Below are 21,200 nucleotides of genomic sequence, written 5' to 3' on the forward strand. Positions count from 1 at the left end.
GTGTGATGCAGCATAGGTTTCTGCAGTGTCTCTTCCATTTGTGTTTCATCCGCTACTTTGCACATTTGTTTAATACCTGATTTACGTACATGCACCAACCACATTTAAAACTAGATAGTGAGGGACATTATATTATAAAGGATTGTAAAAATACATTAAACACATTTTATACAATAATTGATGTTGCACACTCCCTTTCAGTATTCAACACTTCCCAGCTATCATATAGTTTGGGACACTTCTCTAAGCTTTTACATGGCAGAATATGAATACCGCCAGAGAACATCGTTTGGAGGACATTTAATATATTATATAGATATTTGAATTGGATTTTGAAATAAAGAACTTTTCTTTGTTCTGTCTGTTTGTATACATCGATCAGAAATGATTGTTAAAACAGAATACCATTATGGCTACTAAGCTTACTTTACACAACACTATATGCACGCTATACTGTCGGCGGTAATATGCGTTGAATGTACAGTATAAAATGAAGCAAATACAGATATATCCTCATACAACTAGACTCAATACGCTATGCGGTGTGAGACGCCTGGTGCAAGTGAGCAGCGCAACCCTCTTTTGAGCACGAATGTGATGCTTCAGAACCACTTCAGATGACTGCACTGTTTCATTTGGTATGTGACACTTATCTGTGTGCTACTGAGTCTGTATACGAAGCACAATGAAACTTGGTGGGCGCTGCACTTCGTATACAGATTCAGATTTAGCTGCACACAGATACAAGTGTCGCATATCAGATTAATCAGAGCAGTCTTGTGAAGCAGTTTGTTCGAATCCCATTTCAATTTAGATGCACGTTCATGCAAACAGATGCCCGGCGCAAGCACAGTCGCACAGGACCTGGCGCAACTGCAGCAATAGTGTATTAGGACACATCTGCAATTGTTTTATTACATATTTATTATTATGTAGTTAAATTTAATAGTTGGAATTTATTCTACTAAATAGAATTTATTTTGTTTTTGTTGATTTGATTAGATGCACAGCTGCTGAATAATAAATAAATTGGACTATAGCTGATTGGATACTGTCCCTGAGGAAGTTATAAATGCTTAGGGAAACCCATTGCAAGCTGCATCTTTGTTGATTGTGATCTTTTAATGATTAAATGCATTTGGTGAAAATAGGGCAACGGTTTTCCCTTTGGGTGCCAGACTTTGTACATTGCAAAGCCCCCAAAAAATCTGATGTGTGACCACCATTATAACATATACAAATATTTACAAAAGCAAGTTATGTTGCTAATTTGTAATCTGGAGATGAAGACATTCTTGAGAACTTTGCACTGTTCACTAATATCCCTTGCACACCACAGGAATAACCCAGTATTGACCCGGTATAATGTCTGGTCGCTGTGCGGTGTGAAATGGTCAGTCCCGAATTCTCAGGTCGCCTGACCCGGTAATTCAACCCGGGAATAAAGATGGGTTATTCCTAGGCTATTACCGGGTCAGGTGCAGTGTGAACGGGTTTACTGGGTCGTTGCAACCCATTACCCGTTCACAGCATAGGGAGAGGCAGCGCAGAGATGATCTCATCTCCTATCGCTGCCTCTGCACCCCTGATGACGCCATGGTCCCCGCCCCCGATGGCAACCCGACCCGGCAAAATGCCGGGTCGGGAAGCCAGTTTTCAGGGTCCAATGCCGGGTCGCACCCGGGAAGGACCCGTTTCCAATTCCTGGGTGTGACCCTGGCATTAGCGATCTGAAAGCGGTATTGCTAGAGGCCCAGTCTTCACTGGGTATGCAGGCTTGGGTTCTGCGGATTAGAGAGGAAGAGGGTCTAGTTCATAGGTCTGCAAACTCGGTCCTCATTACCCCACACAGTGCATGTTTCTCTAACGTCCTAAGTGGATGCTGGGGACTCCGTAAGGACCATGGGGATTAGCGGCTCCGCAGGAGACTGGGCACAACTACAAAGAAAGCTTTAGACTACTGGTGTGCACTGGCTCCTCCCACTAAGACCCTCCTCCAGACCTCAGTTAGATTCTTGTGCCCGGCCGAGCTGGATGCACACTAGGGGCTCTCCTGAGCACCTAGAAAGAAAGTATATTTAGGTTTTTTATTTTCAGTGAGATCTGCTGGCAACAGACTCACTGCAGCGAGGGACTAAGGGGAGAAGAAGCGAACCTACCTAACAGGTGGTAGTTTGGGCTTCTTAGGCTACTGGACACCATTAGCTCCAGAGGGATCGACCGCAGGACCCGACCTTGGTGTTCGTTCCCGGAGCCGCGCCGCCGTCCCCCTTACAGATCCAGAAGCATGAAGAAGGTCCGGAAAATCGGCGGCAGAAGACTTCAGTCTTCACCAAGGTAGCGCACAGCACTGCAGCTGTGCGCCATTGCTCCTCATGTACACCTCAGACTGATGGGTGCAGGGCACTGGGGGGGGGCGCCCTGAGGGCAATAGATAACACCTTGGCTGGCAAAATATACATCATATATAGTCCCAGGGGCTATATAGATGTAAAATTACCCCTGCCAGTATCACAGAAAAAGCGGGAGAAAGTCAGCCGAAAAGGGGGCGGGGCTTCTCCCTCAGCACACTGGCGCCATTTTTCCCTCACAGTTCCGCTGGAAGGAAGCTCCCTGGCTCTCCCCTGCAGTCTGAGAAAACTACAGAAGGGTAAAAAAGAGAGGGGGGGGGCACTAAATTTAGGCGCAGTATAGATAGATATATATATATATGTAATATATATAAAAAGCAGCTATAGGGAAAACACTCATTGATAGTGGGATCCCAGTGTTATATAGCGCTCTGGTGTGTGCTGGCATACTCTCTCTCTGTCTCCCCAAAGGGCTTTGTGGGGTCCTGTCCTCTGTCAGAGCATTCCCTGTGTGTTTGGGTGTGTCGGTACGGCTGTGTCGACATGTTTGATGAGGAGGCTTATGTGGAGGCGGAGCAGATGCCTGTAAATGTGATGTCACCCCCTGCGGGGTCGACACCGGAGTGGATGGTGCTGTGGAAGGAATTGCGTGATAGTGTCGACTCCTTACATAAAAGGTTTGACGACATACCTAATGTGGGACAGCCGGCTTCTCAGCCTGTGCCTGCCCAGGCGTCTCAGAAACCATCAGGGGCTCTAAAACGCCCGCTACCTCAGATGGTTGACACAGATGTCGACACGGATACTGACTCCAGTGTCGACGACGATGAGACTAATGTAACTTCCAGTAGGGCCACACGTTACATGATTGAGGCAATGAAAAATGTGTTGCACATTTCTGATGTTACCCCCGGTACCACAAAAAAGGGTATAATGTTTGGAGAGAAAAAACTACCAGTAGCTTTTCCTCCATCTGAAGAGTTAAATGAAGTGTGTGAAGAAGCGTGGGCTTCCCCTGATAAAAGATGGTAATTTCTAAGAGGTTACTAATGGCGTACCCTTTCCCGCCAGAGGATAGGTCACGCTGGGAAACATCCCCTAGGGTGGATAAAGCGCTCACACGCTTGTCGAAGAAGGTGGCACTACCGTCTCCAGATACGGCCGCCCTGAAGGAATCTGCTGATAGAAAGCAGGAGGCTATCCTGAAATCTATATATACACACACAGGTGTGATACTGAGACCGGCTATAGCTTCAGCCTGGATGTGCAGCGCTGCTGCTGCGTGGTCAGATTCCCTGTCAGAGAATATAGATACCCTAGACAGGGACACTATTTTGCTGAACGTAGAGCATATAAAAGACGCACTTTTATACATGAGGGATGCACAGAGGGATATTTGCCGGCTGGCATCCAAAATTAGTGCAATGTCCATTTCTGCCAGGAGAGGGTTATGGACTCGGCAGTGGACAGGTGATGCAGATTCCAAACGACACATGGAAGTTCTGCCTTATAAGGGTGAGGAATTGTTCGGGGATGGTCTCTCGGACCTCGTTTCCACAGCAACAGCTGGGAAGTCTACATTTTTGCCCCATGTTCCCTCACAACCAAAGAAAGCACCGTATTATCAGGTACAGTCCTTTCGGCCCAATAGGGGCAAGCGGGTTAAAGGCGCGTCCTTTCTGCCCAGAGGCAGAGGTAGAGGGAAAAAGCTGCAACATACAGCCAGTTCCCAGGAGCAAAAGTCCTCCCCCGCTTCCTCAAAGTCCACAGCATGACGCTGGGGCTCCACAGGCAGAGCCAGGTACGGTGGGGGCCCGTCTCAAGCATTTCAGCAAGCAGTGGGCTCGCTCACGGGTGGATCCCTGGATCCTTCAAATAGTATCTCAGGGGTACAAACTGGAATTCGAGACGTCTCCCCCCCGCCGTTTCCTCAAATCTGCCTTGCCAACCACTCCCTCAGGCAGGGAGGCAGTGTTACAGGCAATTCAAAAGCTGTATTCACAACAAGTGATAGTAAAGGTGCCCCTACTTCAACAAGGAAGGGGTTACTATTCCACAATGTTTGTGGTACCGAAACCGGACGGTTCGGTGAGACCCATTTTAAATTTGAAATCCTTGAACACATATATCAAAAAATTCAAGTTCAAGATGGAATCGCTCAGGGCGGTTATTGCGAGCCTGGACGAGGGAGATTACATGGTATCGCTGGACATCAAGGATGCTTACCTACATGTCCCCATTTACCATCCTCACCAGGAGTACCTCCGGTTTGTGGTACAAGATTGTCATTACCAATTCCAGACGTTGCCGTTCGGTCTCTCCACGGCTCCGAGGGTCTTTACCAAGGTAATGGCGGAAATGATGATACTCCTTCGAAGGAAGGGAGTTTTAATTATCCCGTACTTGGACGATCTCCTGATAAAGGCGAGGTCCAGAGAACAGTTATTGGTAGGGGTAGCACTATCTCGGGAAGTGCTGCAACAGCACGGCTGGATTCTAAACATTCCAAAGTCACAGCTGGTCCCTACGACACGCCTGCTATTCCTAAGGATGGTTCTGGACACAGAACAGAGAAAAGTGTTTCTCCCGGAGGAGAAGGCCAAGTAGCTGTCATCTCTAGTCAGAGGCCTCCTGAAACCAAAACAGGTGTCGGTGCATCACTGCACGCGGATCCTGGGGAAAATGGTAGCTTCCTACGAAGCGATTCCATTCGGCAGGTTTCATGCAAGAACCTTTCAGTGGGACCTGTTGGACAAATGGTCCGGATCGCATCTTCAGATGCATCGTCTGATAACCCTGTCTCCAAGGACAAGGGTGTCTCTGCTGTGGTGGCTGCAGAGTGCTCATCTTCAAGAGGGCCGCAGATTCGGCATACAGGACTGGGTCCTGGTGACCACGGATGCCAGCCTTCGAGGCTGGGGAGCAGTCACACAGGGAAGAAACTTCCAAGGACTATGGTCAAGTCAGGAGACTTCCCTGCACATAAATATTCTGGAACTAAGGGCCATTTACAATGCCCTAAGTCAGGCAAAACCCCTGCTTCAAAACCAGCCGGTACTGATCCAGTCAGACAACATCACGGCAGTCGCCCATGTGATTCGACAGGGCGGCACGAGAAGCAGGACGGCGATGGCAGAAGCCACAAGGATTCTCCGATGGGCGGAAAATCACGTGTTAGCACTGTCAGCAGTGTTCATTCCGGGAGTGGACAACTGGGAAGCAGACTTCCTCAGCAGGCACGACCTCCACCCGGGAGAGTAGGGACTTCATCCAGAAGTCTTTCAAATGATTGTAAACCAGTGGGAAAAACCACAGGTGGACATGATGGCGTCCCGCCTAAACAAAAAGCTAGAAAAATATTGCGCCAGGTCAAGAGACCCGCAGGCGATAGCTGTGGACGCTCTGGTAACACCGTGGGTGTACCGATCGGTTTATGTGTTCCCTCCTCTTCCTCTCATACCAAAGGTACTGAGGATAATAAGGAGAAGAGGAGTAAGAACTATACTCATTGTTCCGGATTGGCCAAGAAGAGCGTGGTATCCGGAACTTCAAGAAATGATGTCAGAGGACCCATGGCCTCTACCGCTCAGACAGGACCTGCTGCAGCAGGGGCCCTGTCTGTTCCAAGACTTACCGCGGCTGCGTTTGACGGCATGGCGGTTAAACACCGGATCCTGAAGGAAAAGGGCATTCCGGAGGAAGTCATTCCTACGCTGATAAAAGCTAGGAAAGAAGTAACCGCGAACCATTATCACCGCATATGGCGAAAATATGTTGCGTGGTGTGAGGCCAGGAAGGCCCCAACGGAAGAATTTCAGCTGGGCCGGTTCCTGCACTTCCTACAGTCAGGGGTGACTATGGGCCTTAAATTGGGTTCCATTAAGGTCCAGATTTTGGCTCTGTCGATTTTCTTCCAGAGAGAATTGGCTTCACTACCTGAAGTTCAGACTTTTGTTAAGGGAGTGCTGCATATTCAGCCCCCTTTTGTGCCTCCAGTGGCACCTTGGGATCTCAACGTGGTGTTGGATTTCCTAAAGTCACATTGGTTTGAGCCACTGAAAACCGTGGATTTAAAATATCTCACGTGGAAAGTGGTCATGTTGTTGGCCTTGGCTTCGGCCAGGCGTGTTTCAGAATTGGCGGCTTTGTCATGTAAAAGCCCTTATCTGATTTTCCATATGGATAGGGCAGAATTGAGGACTCGTCCCCAGTTTCTCCCCAAAGTGGTATCAGCTTTTCATCTGAACCAACGTATCGTGGTGCCTGCGGCTACAAATGACTTGGAGGCTTCCAAGTTGTTGGATGTAGTCAGGGCCCTAAAAATTTATGTTTCCAGGACAGCTGGAGTCAGAAAGACTGACTCGCTCTTTATCCTGTATGCGCCCAACAAGTTGGGTGCACCTGCTTCTAAGCAGACTATTGCTCGCTGGATCTGTAGTACGATTCAGCTTGCACATTCTGCGGCTGGACTGCCGCATCCTAAATCAGTAAAAGCCCATTCCACGAGGAAAGTGGGCTCTTCTTGGGCGGCTGCCCGAGGGGTCTCGGCTCTTCAACTTTGCCGAGCTGCTACTTGGTCAGGGGCAAACACGTTTGCTAAATTCTACAAATTTGATACCCTGGCTGAGGAGGACCTTGAGTTCTCTCATTCGGTGCTGCAGAGTCATCCGCACTCTCCCGCCCGTTTGGGAGCTTTGGTATAATCCCCATGGTCCTTACGGAGTCCCCAGCATCCACTTAGGACGTTAGAGAAAATAAGAATTTACTCACCGGTAATTCTATTTCTCATAGTCCGTAGTGGATGCTGGGCGCCCATCCCAAGTGCGGATTGTCTGCAATACTTGTATATAGTTATTGCTTAACTAAAGGGTTATTCTTGAGCTATCTGTTGAGAGGCTCAGTTATCATGCTGTTAACTGGGTATTGTATCACGAGTTATACGGTGTGATTGGTGTGGCTGGTATGAGTCTTACCCGGGATTCAAAATCCTTCCTAATTGTGTCAGCTCTTCCGGGCACAGTATCCTAACTGAGGTCTGGAGGAGGGTCTTAGTGGGAGGAGCCAGTGCACACCAGTAGTCTAAAGCTTTCTTTGTAGTTGTGCCCAGTCTCCTGCGGAGCCGCTAATCCCCATGGTCCTTACGGAGTCCCCAGCATCCACTACGGACTATGAGAATAGAATTACCGGTGAGTAAATTCTTATTTTTGCAGGTCTCCTCACAGAATCACAAGTGAAATAATTAACTCCACCTGCGGACCTTTTGAAATGTGTCTGTGAGTAATTAATACACCTGTGCACCTGCTGGGTTACCTGCAAAACATGCACTGTGTGGGGTAATGAGGACCGAGTTTGCAGACCTATGGTCTAGTTCTTCAATGAGGGCGGGGGCAGAGGTGAAGCAGGATGGGAAAAGCTATGAACATAATAGGAGAAGGACTGACTCTGGGGGTGCCAAGGGTTGCCTGTCCCTGAGGTGTAGCTAGAGGAAGAAAGAAAATAATTTTTTTATGATTGTGACACATTTCTGATTAAGCACTTTCAATATTCGCATATGTATATTCATGTTAGACAGGATAAGACGTGTGCTACAATTATTGCATCTTTAACTGTGACCCTGCTAAATGGGAATTCTTAAGACTAGTCATGTCAAAAATGGGATTTGGGGCCGGATGTAATGGCTTGCGAGACGGCCGCAGCTTCGAGACTCCCGCCGAACTCTTATGTTTATTTTAAAGCAGCAAACGTTTACAAGGCAAAACCTGGTTGGCCAGGAGGGCCCTCTGAGATTGGCAGCTGCTGGAGATTACCTTCCAGCAGCTGCCCAGTGGGCGCTTCTGACTGGTCACTGCTGATCAGTAGTTGGAACAGTGGTAAGGTTTAGGATATAAAACTGAATTAACTAAATATGAACATGTCAGCATGGACGGGAGTTTGACATGTTAATTGTCTGTACTGACAAAATGTCAAACATGCAGCCTAAGCCTAAACTGTGCCCTAAAACTGGAACTATTAAGTGTAGATATTGGGGGATATTCAATTGTTTGAAAAGTTAGTTGGGTGTCTGTTTTTTCCTACCTAATAGACAGGAAAAAACAGACACCCAACCCACTTTTAATTGAATTCCCCCCATTGCGTCTCTCAACATTCACAATGTTTCCATTATGTCATGTAAATAAGTTCATTGTTGAGCTCTAGTCAGTGGCTGAACATATAGCATCTCATGGGTCAGTATGATTTCCCAATATATGGGATGCCTGCGGTCAGAATACAGACAGTGGCATCCCGACAGCCCCCTGTAAAGTACCCTAACCCTCCCCTGCCCCCCCACCATAACCCTCCCTTGTGGGTGACTAAACCTCACTCTCCCTGGTGATGCCTAACCCTCCCTCCCCAGTACCAAACCCCAACCTTCCGTCCCTGCACCCTAACCCCCCTTCTCATGCCTAAACCTATCCTCTCCAGCCCCCCGCGGCAGGACGCCAGCGCGTCCTGCTAGAAGGTAGATCAGGATTTCGGCTGCCAATATTTTGATGCCGGTATCCAGAGCAGTGTCTGTATTTAGACGCCGGGCTTGTGGCATCCTTCGGGATTCCAACGTCGGTATATCAACCTCCGGGATCCCGTCCTTAGGGAACTAAACTGCATCCCTATTTCATTTAATGTAAGTTAATATTGCAGTCCAAGGGCGAGAATGTTGTTAACACATTTGTATGATACAGGATATACACAATTCCAAATCGGTTTTTAGTTTAGGGCAAGGACACCAAATTTGTAACCTGTACCCGCTGAGTTTTGACATCTCAAGCAGGCTGATTGTGGCAGTTTGAAGCACATCATATTAATAACATCTGTGAACAACTTTTTATATGGATCATACGTTATAGCAGGCAAGCGATAGATATTTATACAGATAAAGCAAACTGCATGTTAAGCAACGCTGTGGGCTTGTTAAATAGCAATTAATAAGAAAATGTTTTAATATCTTTCAGAGTTCAGGTTTAACAGCTATAGCTTTTGCCTTCTTTGTATGCGCTCAATTATAATTCTCTAATTTTTCAGGATTGAACAACTGAAAAAACTTCTTGAAGACTCAACATCTGAAGACAGCAGCGACAGCTCACATGATTCCAGAGGAAAGCACAAGAAAAAGAAAAAGAAGAAAGACAAAAAGAAGAAGAAAAAAAAGCGCAAATCTTCCCACAGAAACTCTGCTTCTGATTAAGCACCAGTAAAGGAAGCTTGCAGTGTAAATAATCTTCTAGATAAAGCATTATGTTGTCTTAATACATCGAGAAGAGGCCATTAGTGCTGTTGCCAGCAGATTAAGCTAAAATATTATGAAAGTAAACAGGCCTAAAAGTTGCTGGTACATGTGGTACGTTTAATGACATCACTATTTCAGTAATATTTTGTTTCGTGACCATATCTGTGTCCAGCAGAATTTAAGATCATTTTACCTCCGAAAGACTTAGAGTCCTTGCTAAGTAGGTTAGTCCTTGTAGGAACACGCCAATGATGGGCAATTGTTTTTAACCATCGGTAGAAAACCATCAAAGGCTGGATGCTGCGGATGTACACAACAAAGCCGCGCATGCCCAAACCAGAGACATCAGACCTCCGCCACTAATGTGCAGCATCGCACCTACGACATCGATGGTAAAACCATCAAATGAAAACTGTCAATGGTCGAAGGCCATCCCTAATGCTCTGTTCTAAATACTTTAAGCATTACAAGTGTGATTTAAATGTATTTGTAACTTTGTAAAATTTTTAAAATACTGTTTTTGTGTCTTGGAACCTTATACAAATTTATGTTCCAAAAATTAGACACTTTCCTTTGCTATTTTGTTTATTTGAAGTCTAATGTATTTATTTTATTCTATAAAACAGTATTGTGAACAGTTTCAACATTGTTTTTAGAAAGTTACCTTTGCAGGACCACACTCTTGTTATGTAGCACAACTAGTACAGACTTTTTTCACCCTCAGATCAATAATGTTTATGAAGGCAGAATAAAATCCTCCAATTGGGTATCTTTCAACATCTCTTTCCACCCTCCTTCCCTACCCCCTTTATTAAATGGCATAATTTGTCTAACGTCCGTCCTAGAGGATGCTGGGGTCCATATTAGTACCATGGGGTATAGACGGGACCACCAGGAGCCATTGGCACTTTCAGAGTTTAATAGTGTGGGCTGGCTCCTCCCTCTATGCCCTTCCTACCAGACTCAGTTTAAAAAATGTGCCCGGAGGAGCCGGTCACAGCTAGGGGAGCTCTACAGAGTTCTCTTAAAAAAAGAGTTTTTTATTTCTTTTCAGGTTTTGTTATTTTACAGGGAGGCTCCTGGCGACAGCCTCCCTGCAGCGAGGGGGGGGGGGGGGGGGGAGCAATGTCCGCCCTGCGGGGTCTTGAGCCACTGCTCCCGCTGACTGGACGTGAGCTCCAGAGGGGATTGATCGCGCCCCGCTACAGGGGAACGCTCGCCCCGGCAGCCAGCCGCCACCCCCTCAGGTGCTGAAGAAGTGGCGAGTGAGTCACTGTCCCCCCTTGCAAGCTGGGGGACAGTGTGAAGAGGGCGGCTAGAGGGTAGTAGCGTGGTCTTAACCGTGCTCCTGGAAGGCTCAGCGATACTGCGGTGCGGCGCTGGGGGTGTGCCCTGGGCCAGCTCCGGACCCTACACTGGTCACATCAAGCCTGTCTGGGTCTGCGGATCCAGGCCAGCACAACTCCTCCGGCCAGTATAATCATTCAGAGAGCGGGAAGACAGCGCCATTGAGGGGGCCTTCTCCTCAGAGCGGACCCAGCAGCATTCAGCGCCATTTCTCTGACGTCCTAAGTGGATGCTGGGGACTCCGTCAGGACCATGGGGAATAGCGGCTCCGCAGGAGACAGGGCACAAAAGTAAAAGCTTTAGGATCAGGTGGTGTGCACTGGCTCCTCCCCCTATGACCCTCCTCCAAGCCTCAGTTAGATCTTTGTGCCCGGCCGAGAAGGGTGCAATCTAGGTGGCTCTCCTAAAGAGCTGCTTAGAGTAAAAGTTTTGTTAGGTTTTTTATTTTCAGTGAGTCCTGCTGGCAACAGGCTCACTGCATCGAGGGACTTAGGGGAGAAGGAGTGAACTCACCTGCGTGCAGGATGGATTGGCTTCTTAGGCTACTGGACACTAGCTCCAGAGGGACGATCACAGGTACAGCCTGGATGGGTCACCGGAGCCGCGCCGCCGACCCCCTTGCAGATGCTGAAGAGAGAAGAGGTCCAGAAATCGGCGGCTGAAGACTTCCCAGTCTTCTTAAGGTAGCGCACAGCACTGCAGCTGTGCGCCATTGCTCTCAGCACACTTCACACCAACGGTCACTGAGGGTGCAGGGCGCTTGGGGGGGCGCCCTGGGCAGCAATGAAAGTACCTATGCTGGCTAAAAATACATCACATATAGCCCCTGGGGCTATATGGATGTATTTAACCCCTGCCAGGTTGTCAGAAAAACGGGAGAAGAAGCCCGCCGAAAAGGGGGCGGGGCCTATTCTCAGCACACAGCGCCATTTTCCCTCACAGAACTGCTGGTGGGAAGGCTCCCAGGCTCTCCCATGCACTGCACTACAGAAACAGGGTTAAAACAGAGGGGGGGGGGGGCATTTTTGTGGCGATATTATTACATATTAAGATGCTATAAGGGAAAACACTTATATAAGGTTGTCCCTGTAAAATTATAGCGTTTTGGTGTGTGCTGGCAAACTCTCCCTCTGTCTCCCCAAAGGGCTAGTGGGGTCCTGTCCTCTATCAGAGCATTCCCTGTGTGTGTGCTGTGTGTCGGTACGTGTGTGTCGACATGTATGAGGACGATGTTGGTGAGGAGACGGAGCAATTGCCTGTAATGGTGATGTCACTCTCTAGGGAGTCGACACCGGAATGGATGGCTTATTTAGGGAATTACGTGATAATGTCAACAAGCTGCAAGGTCGGTTGTCGACATGAGACGGCCGGCAAACCAATTAGTACCTGTCCAGGCGTCTCAAACACCGTCAGGGGCTTTAAAACGCCCATTACCTCAGTCGGTCGACACAGACACGGACACTGACTCCAGTGTCGACGGTGAAGAAACAAACGTATTTTCCATTAGGGCCACACGTTACATGTTAAGGGCAATGAAGGAGGTGTTACATATTTCTGATACTACAAGTACCACAAAAAAGGGTATTATGTGGGGTGTGAAAAAACTGCCTGTAGTTTTTCCTGAATCAGATAAATTAATTGAAGTGTGTGATGATGCGTGGGTTTCCCCCGATAGAAAAGGCGCTCACACGCTTATCAAAACAAGTGGCGTTACCGTCTCCAGATACGGCCGCCCTCAAGGAGCCAGCTAATAGGAGGCTGGAAAATATCCTAAAAAGTATATACACACATACTGGTGTTATACTGCGACCAGCGATCGCCTCAGCCTGGATGTGCAGCGCTGGGGTGGCTTGGTCGGATTCCCTGACTGAAAATATTGATACCCTTGACAGGGACAGTATTTTATTGACTATAGAGCATTTCTATATATACGAGATGCACAGAGGGATATTTGCACTCTGGCATCATGAGTAAGTGCGATGTCCATGTCTGCCAGAAGATGTTTATGGACACGACAGTGGTCAGGTGATGCAGATTCCAAACGGCACATGGAAGTATTGCCGTATAAAGGGGAGGAGTTATTTGGGGTCGGTCCATCGGACCTGGTGGCCACGGCAACAGCTGGAAAATCCACCTTTTTACCCCAAGTCACATCACAGCAGAAAAAGACACCGTCTTTTCAGCCTCAGTCCTTTCGTCCCCATAAGGGCAAGCGGGCAAAAGGCCAGTCATATCTGCCCAGGGGTAGAGGAACGGAAGAAGACTGCAGCAGGCAGCCCCTTCCCAGGAACAGAAGCCCTCCACCGCTTCTGCCAAGTCCTCAGCATGACGCTGGGGCCGTACAAGCGGACTCAGGTGCGGTGGGGGGGGTCGTCTCAAGAGTTTCAGCGCGCAGTGGGCTCACTCGCAAGTGGACCCCTTGATCCTACAAGTAGTATCCCAGGGGTACAGATTGGAAATTCGAGACGTCTCCCCCTCGCAGGTTCCTGAAATCTGCTTTACCAACGTCTCCCTCCGACAGGGAGGCATTATTGGAAACAATTCACAAGCTGTATTCCCAGCAGGTGATAATCAAAGTACCCCTCCTACAACAAGGAAAAGGGTATTATTCCACACTATTTGTGGTACTGAAGCCAGACGGCTCGGTAAGATCTATTCTAAATCTGAAATCTTTGAACACTTACATACAAAGGTTCAAATCAAGATGGAGTCACTCAGAGCAGTGATAGCGAACCAGGAAGAAGGGGACTATATGGTGTCCCTGGACATCAAGGATGCTTACCTCCATGTCCCAAATTGCCCTTCTCACCAAGGGTACCTCAGGTTCGTGGTACAGAACTGTCACTATCAGTTTCAGACGCTGCCGTTTGGATTGTCCACGGCACCCCGGGTCTTTACCAAGGTAATGGCCGAAATGATGATGATTCTTCAAAGAAAAGGCGTCTTAATTATCCCTTACTTGGACGATCTCCTGATAAGGGCAAGGTCCAGAGAACAGTTGGAGGTTGGAGTAGCACTATCTCAAGTAGTTCTACGACAGCATGGGTGGATTCTAAATATTCCAAAATCGCAGCTGATTCCGACGACACGTCTGCTGTTACTAGGGATGATTCTGGACACAGTCCAGAAAAAGGTGTTTCTCCCGGAGGAGAAAGCCTGGGAGTTATCCGAGCTAGTTAGGAACCTCCTAGAACCAGGCCAAGTGTCAGTGCATCAATGCACAAGAGTCCTGGGAAAAATGGTGGCTTCTTACGAAGCGATTCCATTCGGCAGATTTCACGAAAGAATTTTTCAGTGGGATCTGCTGGACGAATGGTCCGGATCGCATCTTCAGATGCATCAGCGGATAATCCTGTCTCCAAGGACAAGGGTGTCTCTTCTGTGGTGGCTGCAGAGTGCTCATCTACTAGAGGGCAGCAGATTCGGCATTCAGGACTGGGTCCTGGTGACCACGGATGCCAGCCTGAGAGGCTGGGGAGCAGTCACACAGGGAAGAAATTTCCAAGGAGTGTGGTCAAGTCTGGAGACTTCTCTCCACATAAATATACTGGAGCTAAGGGCAATTTACAATGCTCTGAGCCTAGGAAGACCTCTGCTTCAAAGTCAACCGGTGCTGATCCAGTCGGACAACATCACGGCAGTCGCCCACGTAAACAGACAGGGCGGCACAAGAAGCAGGAGGGCAATGGCAGCAAGGATTCTTCGCTGGGCGAAAAATCATGTGATAACACTGTTAGCGGTGTTCATTCCGGGAGTGGACAACTGGGAAGCAGACTTCCTCAGCAGGCACGACCTCCACCCGGGAGAGTGGAGACTTCATCTGGAAGTCTTCCACATGATTATGAACCGTTGGGAAAGACCAAAGGTGGACATGATGGCGTCCCGTCTGAACAAAAAACTGGACAGGTATTGCGCCAGGTCAAGAGACCCTCAGGCAATAGCTGGGACGCTCTGGTAACACCGTGGGTGTACCAGTCGGTGTATGTGTTCCCTCCTCTGCCTCTCATACCCAAGGTACTGAGAATTATAAGAAGGAGAGGAGTAAGAACTATACTCGTGGCTCCGGATTGGCCAAGAAGGACTTGGTACCCGGAACTTCAAGAGATACTAAGAAGGGACTTGCTTCAGCAAGGATCATGTCTGTTCCAAGACTTACCGCGGCTGCGTTTGACGGCATGGCGGTTGAACGCCGGATCCTAAGGGAAAAAGGCATTCCGGAAGAGGTCATCCCTACCCTGGTCAGAGCCAGGAAGGAGGTGACCACACAACATTATCACCGCATTTGGCGAAAATATGTTGCATGGTGTGAGGCCAGGAAGGCCCCCACGGAGGAATTTCAACTCGGTCGATTCCTACATTTCCTGCAAACAGGAGTGTCTATGTGCCTCAAATTGGGGTCCATTAAGGTTCAAATTTCGGCCCTGTCGAATTTCTTCCAGAAAGAATTGGCTTCAGTTCCTGAAGTCCAGAAGTTTGTCAAGGGAGTACTGCATATACAACCCCCTTTTGTGCCTCCAGTGGCACTGTGGGATCTCAACGTAGTTCTGGGATTCCTCAAATCACATTGGTTTAAACCGCTCAAATCTGTGGATTTGAAATATCTCACATGGAAAGTGACCATGCTGTTGGCCCTGGCCTCGGCCAGGCGAGTGTCAGAATTGGCGGCTTTGTCTCACAAAAGCCCATATCTGATTGTCCATTCGGACAGGGCAGAGCTGCGGACTCGTCCCCAGTTTCTCCCTAAGGTGGTGTCAGCGTTTCACCTGAACCAGCTTATTGTGGTACCTGCGGATACTAGGGACTTGGAGGACTCCAAGTTGCTAGATGTTGTCAGGGCCCTGAAAATATAGGTTTCCAGGACGGCTGGAGTCAGGAAAACTGACTTGCTGTTATCCTGTATGCACCCAACAAACTGGGTGCTCTTGCTTCTAAGCAGACGATTGCTAGTTGGATGTGTAGTACAATTCAGCTTGCACATTCTGTGGCAGGCCTGCCACAGCCAAAATATGTAAATGCCCATTCCACAAGGAAGGTGGGCTCATCTTGGGCGGCTGCCCGAGGGGTCTCGGCTTTACAACTTTGCCGAGCTGCTACTTGGTCAGGGGCACACCCTGGCTGAGGAGGACCTGGAGTTCTCTCACTCGGTGCTGCAGAGTCATCCGCACTCTCCCGCCCGTTTGGGAGCTTTGGTATAATCCCCATGGTCCTGACGGAGTCCCCAGCATCCACTTAGGACGTCAGAGAAAATAAGAATTTACTTACCGATAATTCTATTTCTCGTAGTCCGTAGTGGATGCTGGGCGCCCATCCCAAGTGCGGATTGTCTGCAATACTTGTACATAGTTATTGTTACAAAAATCGGGTTATTATTGTTGTGAGCCATCTTTTCAGAGGCTCCGCTGTTATCATGCTGTTAACTGGGTTCAGATCACAGGTTGTACAGTGTGATTGGTGTGGCTGGTATGAGTCTTACCCGGGATTCAAAATCCTTCCTTATTGTGTACGCTCGTCCGGGCACAGTATCCTAACTGAGGCTTGGAGGAGGGTCATAGGGGGAGGAGCCAGTGCACACCACCTGATCCTAAAGCTTTTACTTTTGTGCCCTGTCTCCTGCGGAGCCGCTATTCCCCATGGTCCCGACGGAGTCCCCAGCATCCACTACGGACTACGAGAAATAGAATTATCGGTAAGTAAATTCTTATTTTTTCCTGCTTGCACTCACTGCCAAGTGGATCCAGGTCCCTCAGGAGCAATCTCTAGCTATCTGTACGGTACCAGGGGGTTGTAGAAGAGGGGGGGGGGGTGTGTGGCTGTATTATAGGCTGTGTCACCTATTAAGGGGCACAGCCAGCGCGGGTTTAGGGTCTACCTATACTCAAATAGCGCTGTGTGTGGGTTGGCTCCAGTCTCTGTGTCTCTCTGCCACTCTTGGGGGGGAAACTCTGTCTACATAATACCCTGTGTGTTTGAGGGTGTGTGACAACATGTCTAGGGACACTGTTTCATATGCTGCAGAGGATTTGTCTTCCCAGGAAGACTCCATACCATGTAATCAGGATTGCACTGTTTTAGCGCAGATCCCAGCTAGAGAGCCAGAATGGTTAGTCTCTCTGAGGGGGACTATTTCTCAGATATCTGATAGGGTTGCTAGGACTGAGCATGCCACTCAGGTCCTCCAGTCCTCTATGGTTGTATGGTCTGATACTGCCTCCTCGGGGGCCCCTGCGGTACATTCTCACAAAAGTGGATTGCTAAAGCTATTGCCAGGTGGTCAATCACTCTACAGGAGGAGTCGTCTACGCTGGACAAGGGTGACGTTGATTTATTTTGACGTAATATTTAGGATTCTGCAGGGTTCCTGGTGGATTCCATGAAAGACCTGGGTTCCATGGCTGCGGGGATTTCCTCCATGTCTGTCTCGGCTCGCAGGGGTCTCTGGCTGCGCAACTGGTCTGCGGATGCGGAATCCAGGAAGTGTGTGGAGGGCCTACCATACAAAGGTCAGGCTCTCTTTGGGGAGGCGCTGGATGCGTGGGTTGCCACGGCTACCGCGGGTAAGTCTCCTTTTCTCCCCTCAGCTGCATCGGCTACGCAGAAGCCTTTTTCATCTTCCACGTCACAGTCCTTTCGGTCCGCAAGGCCTAGAAAGAATAAGCCTTCGAACACCTTCAGAGGTGGTCATGCCAAGGGAAAGAAACCTGCTCCCGCAGGTTCCCAGACCCAGAAGCCCGCTTCTGATACCCCTAAGTCCTCCGCATGACGGTGGACAGCTAGGCCTGGAGGAAGGTCAGGTGGGGGCAAGACTCCGGCAGTTCAGTCACGTCTGGGTGTCGTCTGATCTGGACCACTGGGTCTTGGATATAGTGTCCAGAGGGTACAGACTGGAGATTCAAGATCCTCCGCCTCACCGTTTCTTCAAGTCAGGCTTGCCAGCCCTGCTGGCGGACAGGACAATTCTTCTGGAGGCCATCAAGAAATTGGTGGTGTCAGAGGTCATTGTTCCGGTCCCACCTCAATAGTGGAACAAGGGTTATTATTCAAACCTTTTTGTGGTACCAAAACCGGATGGTTCGGTACGGCCTATTCTAAACTTAGTCTTTGAACCCTTACCTCAGGGAGTTCAAATTCAAGATGGAATCTCTGAGAGCGGTCATCTCAGGACTGACGGAGGGGGAGTTCCTGGTGTCTCTGGACATCAAGGATGCTTACCTCCACATTCCCATTTGGGCGCCGCATCAAGCATATCACAGATTTGCACTGATGGACGATCACTATCAGTTCCAGGAGCTGGCGTTTGGCCTCTCTACGGCACCGTGGATCTTCACCAAGGTAATGGCGAAGATGATGGTTCTCCTCCGCAAACGGGGTGAACATAATTCCATATCTGGACGATCTCCTAATCAAGGCGTCGTCCAGGGAGAGGTTGTTGCGGTCCATCGCGCTCACGACACAGCTGCTCAGGAAGCACGGTTCGATCCTGAACCTTCCAAAGTCTCATCTGGAGCCGACAAGGCGGCTGTCTTTCCTGGGAATGATCCTCGACACGGAAGTGCAGAGGGTATTTCTCCCGGTGGAAAAAGCGTTGGTGATTCAAACAATGGCCCGGGATGTCCTAAGACCTACCCGGGTATCTGTTCATCAATGAAAAGAAAATGGCCCAGACGCGCTGTCACAGCTGTCAGAAGGGATTGTCAGTCCCTGAAAATATTTCAGAATAAAAAAGTGTAAACTGGCGCTTATGTGTTTCTCCAATAATAATAATGACTGTGGATCAATTTCAATAAAAATAACATAAAATTTATTACCTGTACATCACAAACTAAAAACTAAAAACATACTGGACATATATATCTGATATAAAATTGAGGCATATCTGGAGCTGAGAAAATGTTTAAAGATGGCTGCTTTCAGTGTCCACAAAAGGATCCCGGACTAAGTGCCTTGTGCAAAGTTCTCTGGTGAAAGGAAGTATATACAGCTGGTATTACCCGTGTGGCTTCCAGAGGTGTGGTGATTTTTCAGCAAGCAAGCTGTGGCAATGGAACCACCTGGGTCTCTCTCATCAATGCTGTGTAGATAGATTCCTCAGAGTTCAAAAAAGGCAGGTTTGAAAGTCCATATCTGGATCAGACTTGAAAGTGGAACACTTGTAATGGTCGTCGCAGCTTCAACACTTAACGCGTTTCCCTAGGTAAGGTCACCTAGCTTCATCAGAAGTATGGCTCCAACTGATTTTTGGGATCTATTTATACCCCATTTAATGACCTGATGCCCCACAGGTGTGATGTAAGAATAATCAATCATCCACAGTCATGATAAAAATACAGAAATTCCACAGATAGTATACTCATAATATATATATAAAAGATTGGGAGGCAAACCCACATGAAAAAGAACTTTAAGAAACCACAAATCCATAAAATAAATCTTTAAGATCTGGAGGGTCAGAGGTCAGAGTAGTCACATGACTCACCCCCTGTTTATTATAGACAGCCACTTGTGATCGGATACATTAGTTCCAGAGACTTCCCTCCCCCAATTACTGGGATGAAGGTGTCCCCATAATGAATATAAAACTTACATGAATATCCACAGACTTATATATATAGATGGGGAGATTTATCTCCGTGGCTCCGTATAGCGCTGTGTGTTCCTTCCGGGTCACGTGACAAGCGGCGTCACGTGCAATAGGCTTTACTGGAGCGTCCCGGTTGCTAGGCAACTCATGCGTGTATCCGCGTAGTGTGCACAACGTGACGCCGCTGTCACGTGATCGGAACTCCGGAGGGCACGTGTTTGTAGGGCTGGTTGCTAGGTAACCTGAACGTGCACCTACGTGGTGCACGTCACCATCCACCCGCTATCATGTGACCAAAAAACTTTCCATTTATATAGCTGCAGACATATATTCCCACTGAAGGGCTACTCAAGAAACAATTATAAATGAATATAAACATTTACTATAATAGGGTCATTGTACCCACATTGGTTAGTAGCTCGTTTCTAATAATTCCAATGTCCCTTAACAGCATAACATTATACAGCCCACATGATCGTGTACTAGAATATCATTGTACCCGCCAGGTATTACATGACAAATAGTGACAAACATTACAGTGCTCATATCACTTAGAATGGGAAACAGCTAGGTTATATTATAGTGATGATATACATTATGGTTATAGGGAAAGTAGTCCCATTCATAAATGTCTACTTATATATGATAAATGAAAGAAACTGACTCATATTGAGTCTAAAAGGCAATTATATATACATTTAATGCTGAGAGAATTTCTAAAACATGTTAGACCCAAATCCTCACAGCCCTGTCGAAAACCTAGGGTGGCTGTACAGCCTAGGAGTGACTCCAGTTGGCAGGAGTTCCTAAACACTCAAAAAGAAGTTTTGAATGACCGCTAATCCTAGACGTGCTGACAGGTGTGAACACTGTCCCGTCCAGGGTTACGTGGGAGTCTCCAAGGCCATACAGACCACACACAGGTGACACAGATTTGTCACCTGTACCTGTTGGTCTCGAGAGTGGCCGTGAGCATGGGATCCACATGAGAAGATGGTCCAATATACTCAATATATACTAAACCACTATATTCAGTTCCATTGTCTCATTTAGACCTGAGGGGTGCACTGAATTAAACTGAAGCATCCAGTATATTTCTCTCTTGCATAATAACGAAAATCTATCACCCCCTCTCCCCGTAGGGGCTATATGTTCCAATGCCAAAATTGAGAGACAGCTGGGATCTTTCTGATGTATGGAGTAAAAATGTCGAGACACACTATGTTGAAAAAAACCTTTTGCAATGTTTCTTTTATGCTCCATGAACCTGGTACGCAGTTTCCTAGTGGTACGGCCCACATAGTATAGATTGCAACTGCACCAGAGGAGGTAAACTACATAGGAGGAGTCACAGTTTATAAATGATTTAATAAAGTGAGTATCTATTTTATTTGGTAATTCGATTGACACAGTTTTCCTTAATGTATGGAGACAGACTTGGCATTTATTTTTGCCACAATGAAAAAAGCCCAGAGGTTTTTTTGTCAACCATTCAGAGCCTGCTTCTTGTTTTCCAGTACAGTCTTTATTCTCTACTTTTTTCAAAAAGCTTGGAGCTAAAAGAGTTTTTAAAGACCTGTTTTTTCGATAGACAATGAGTGGAGCTTGAGGAAGTGTCTCCACCAAGATGCGGTCCTGTTTCAAAATTTTATAATTTTTA

The 21,200-nt window shown here is 47.8% G+C and overlaps 1 protein-coding gene across 2 annotated transcripts in view; it reads left to right on the plus strand.

The window, feature by feature from the left end:
- The window catches only part of RP9 (RP9 pre-mRNA splicing factor), a 90,748-nt gene extending 80,364 nt beyond the window's left edge, over nucleotides 1–10,384 (plus strand). For both annotated transcript variants that reach the window (XM_063922553.1, XM_063922552.1), the window contains exon 7: nucleotides 9,411–10,384. In XM_063922553.1, coding sequence (XP_063778623.1) covers nucleotides 9,411–9,573 — 163 coding nt within the window. In that variant the 3' untranslated portion in view covers nucleotides 9,574–10,384. The remainder of the gene's footprint in view (nucleotides 1–9,410) is intronic.
- The last annotated feature ends 10,816 nt before the right edge of the window (nucleotides 10,385–21,200 follow it).

This window comes from Pseudophryne corroboree, chromosome 5, assembly GCF_028390025.1.
Source record: "Pseudophryne corroboree isolate aPseCor3 chromosome 5, aPseCor3.hap2, whole genome shotgun sequence".
NCBI classification, from domain to species: Eukaryota; Metazoa; Chordata; class Amphibia; order Anura; family Myobatrachidae; genus Pseudophryne; species Pseudophryne corroboree.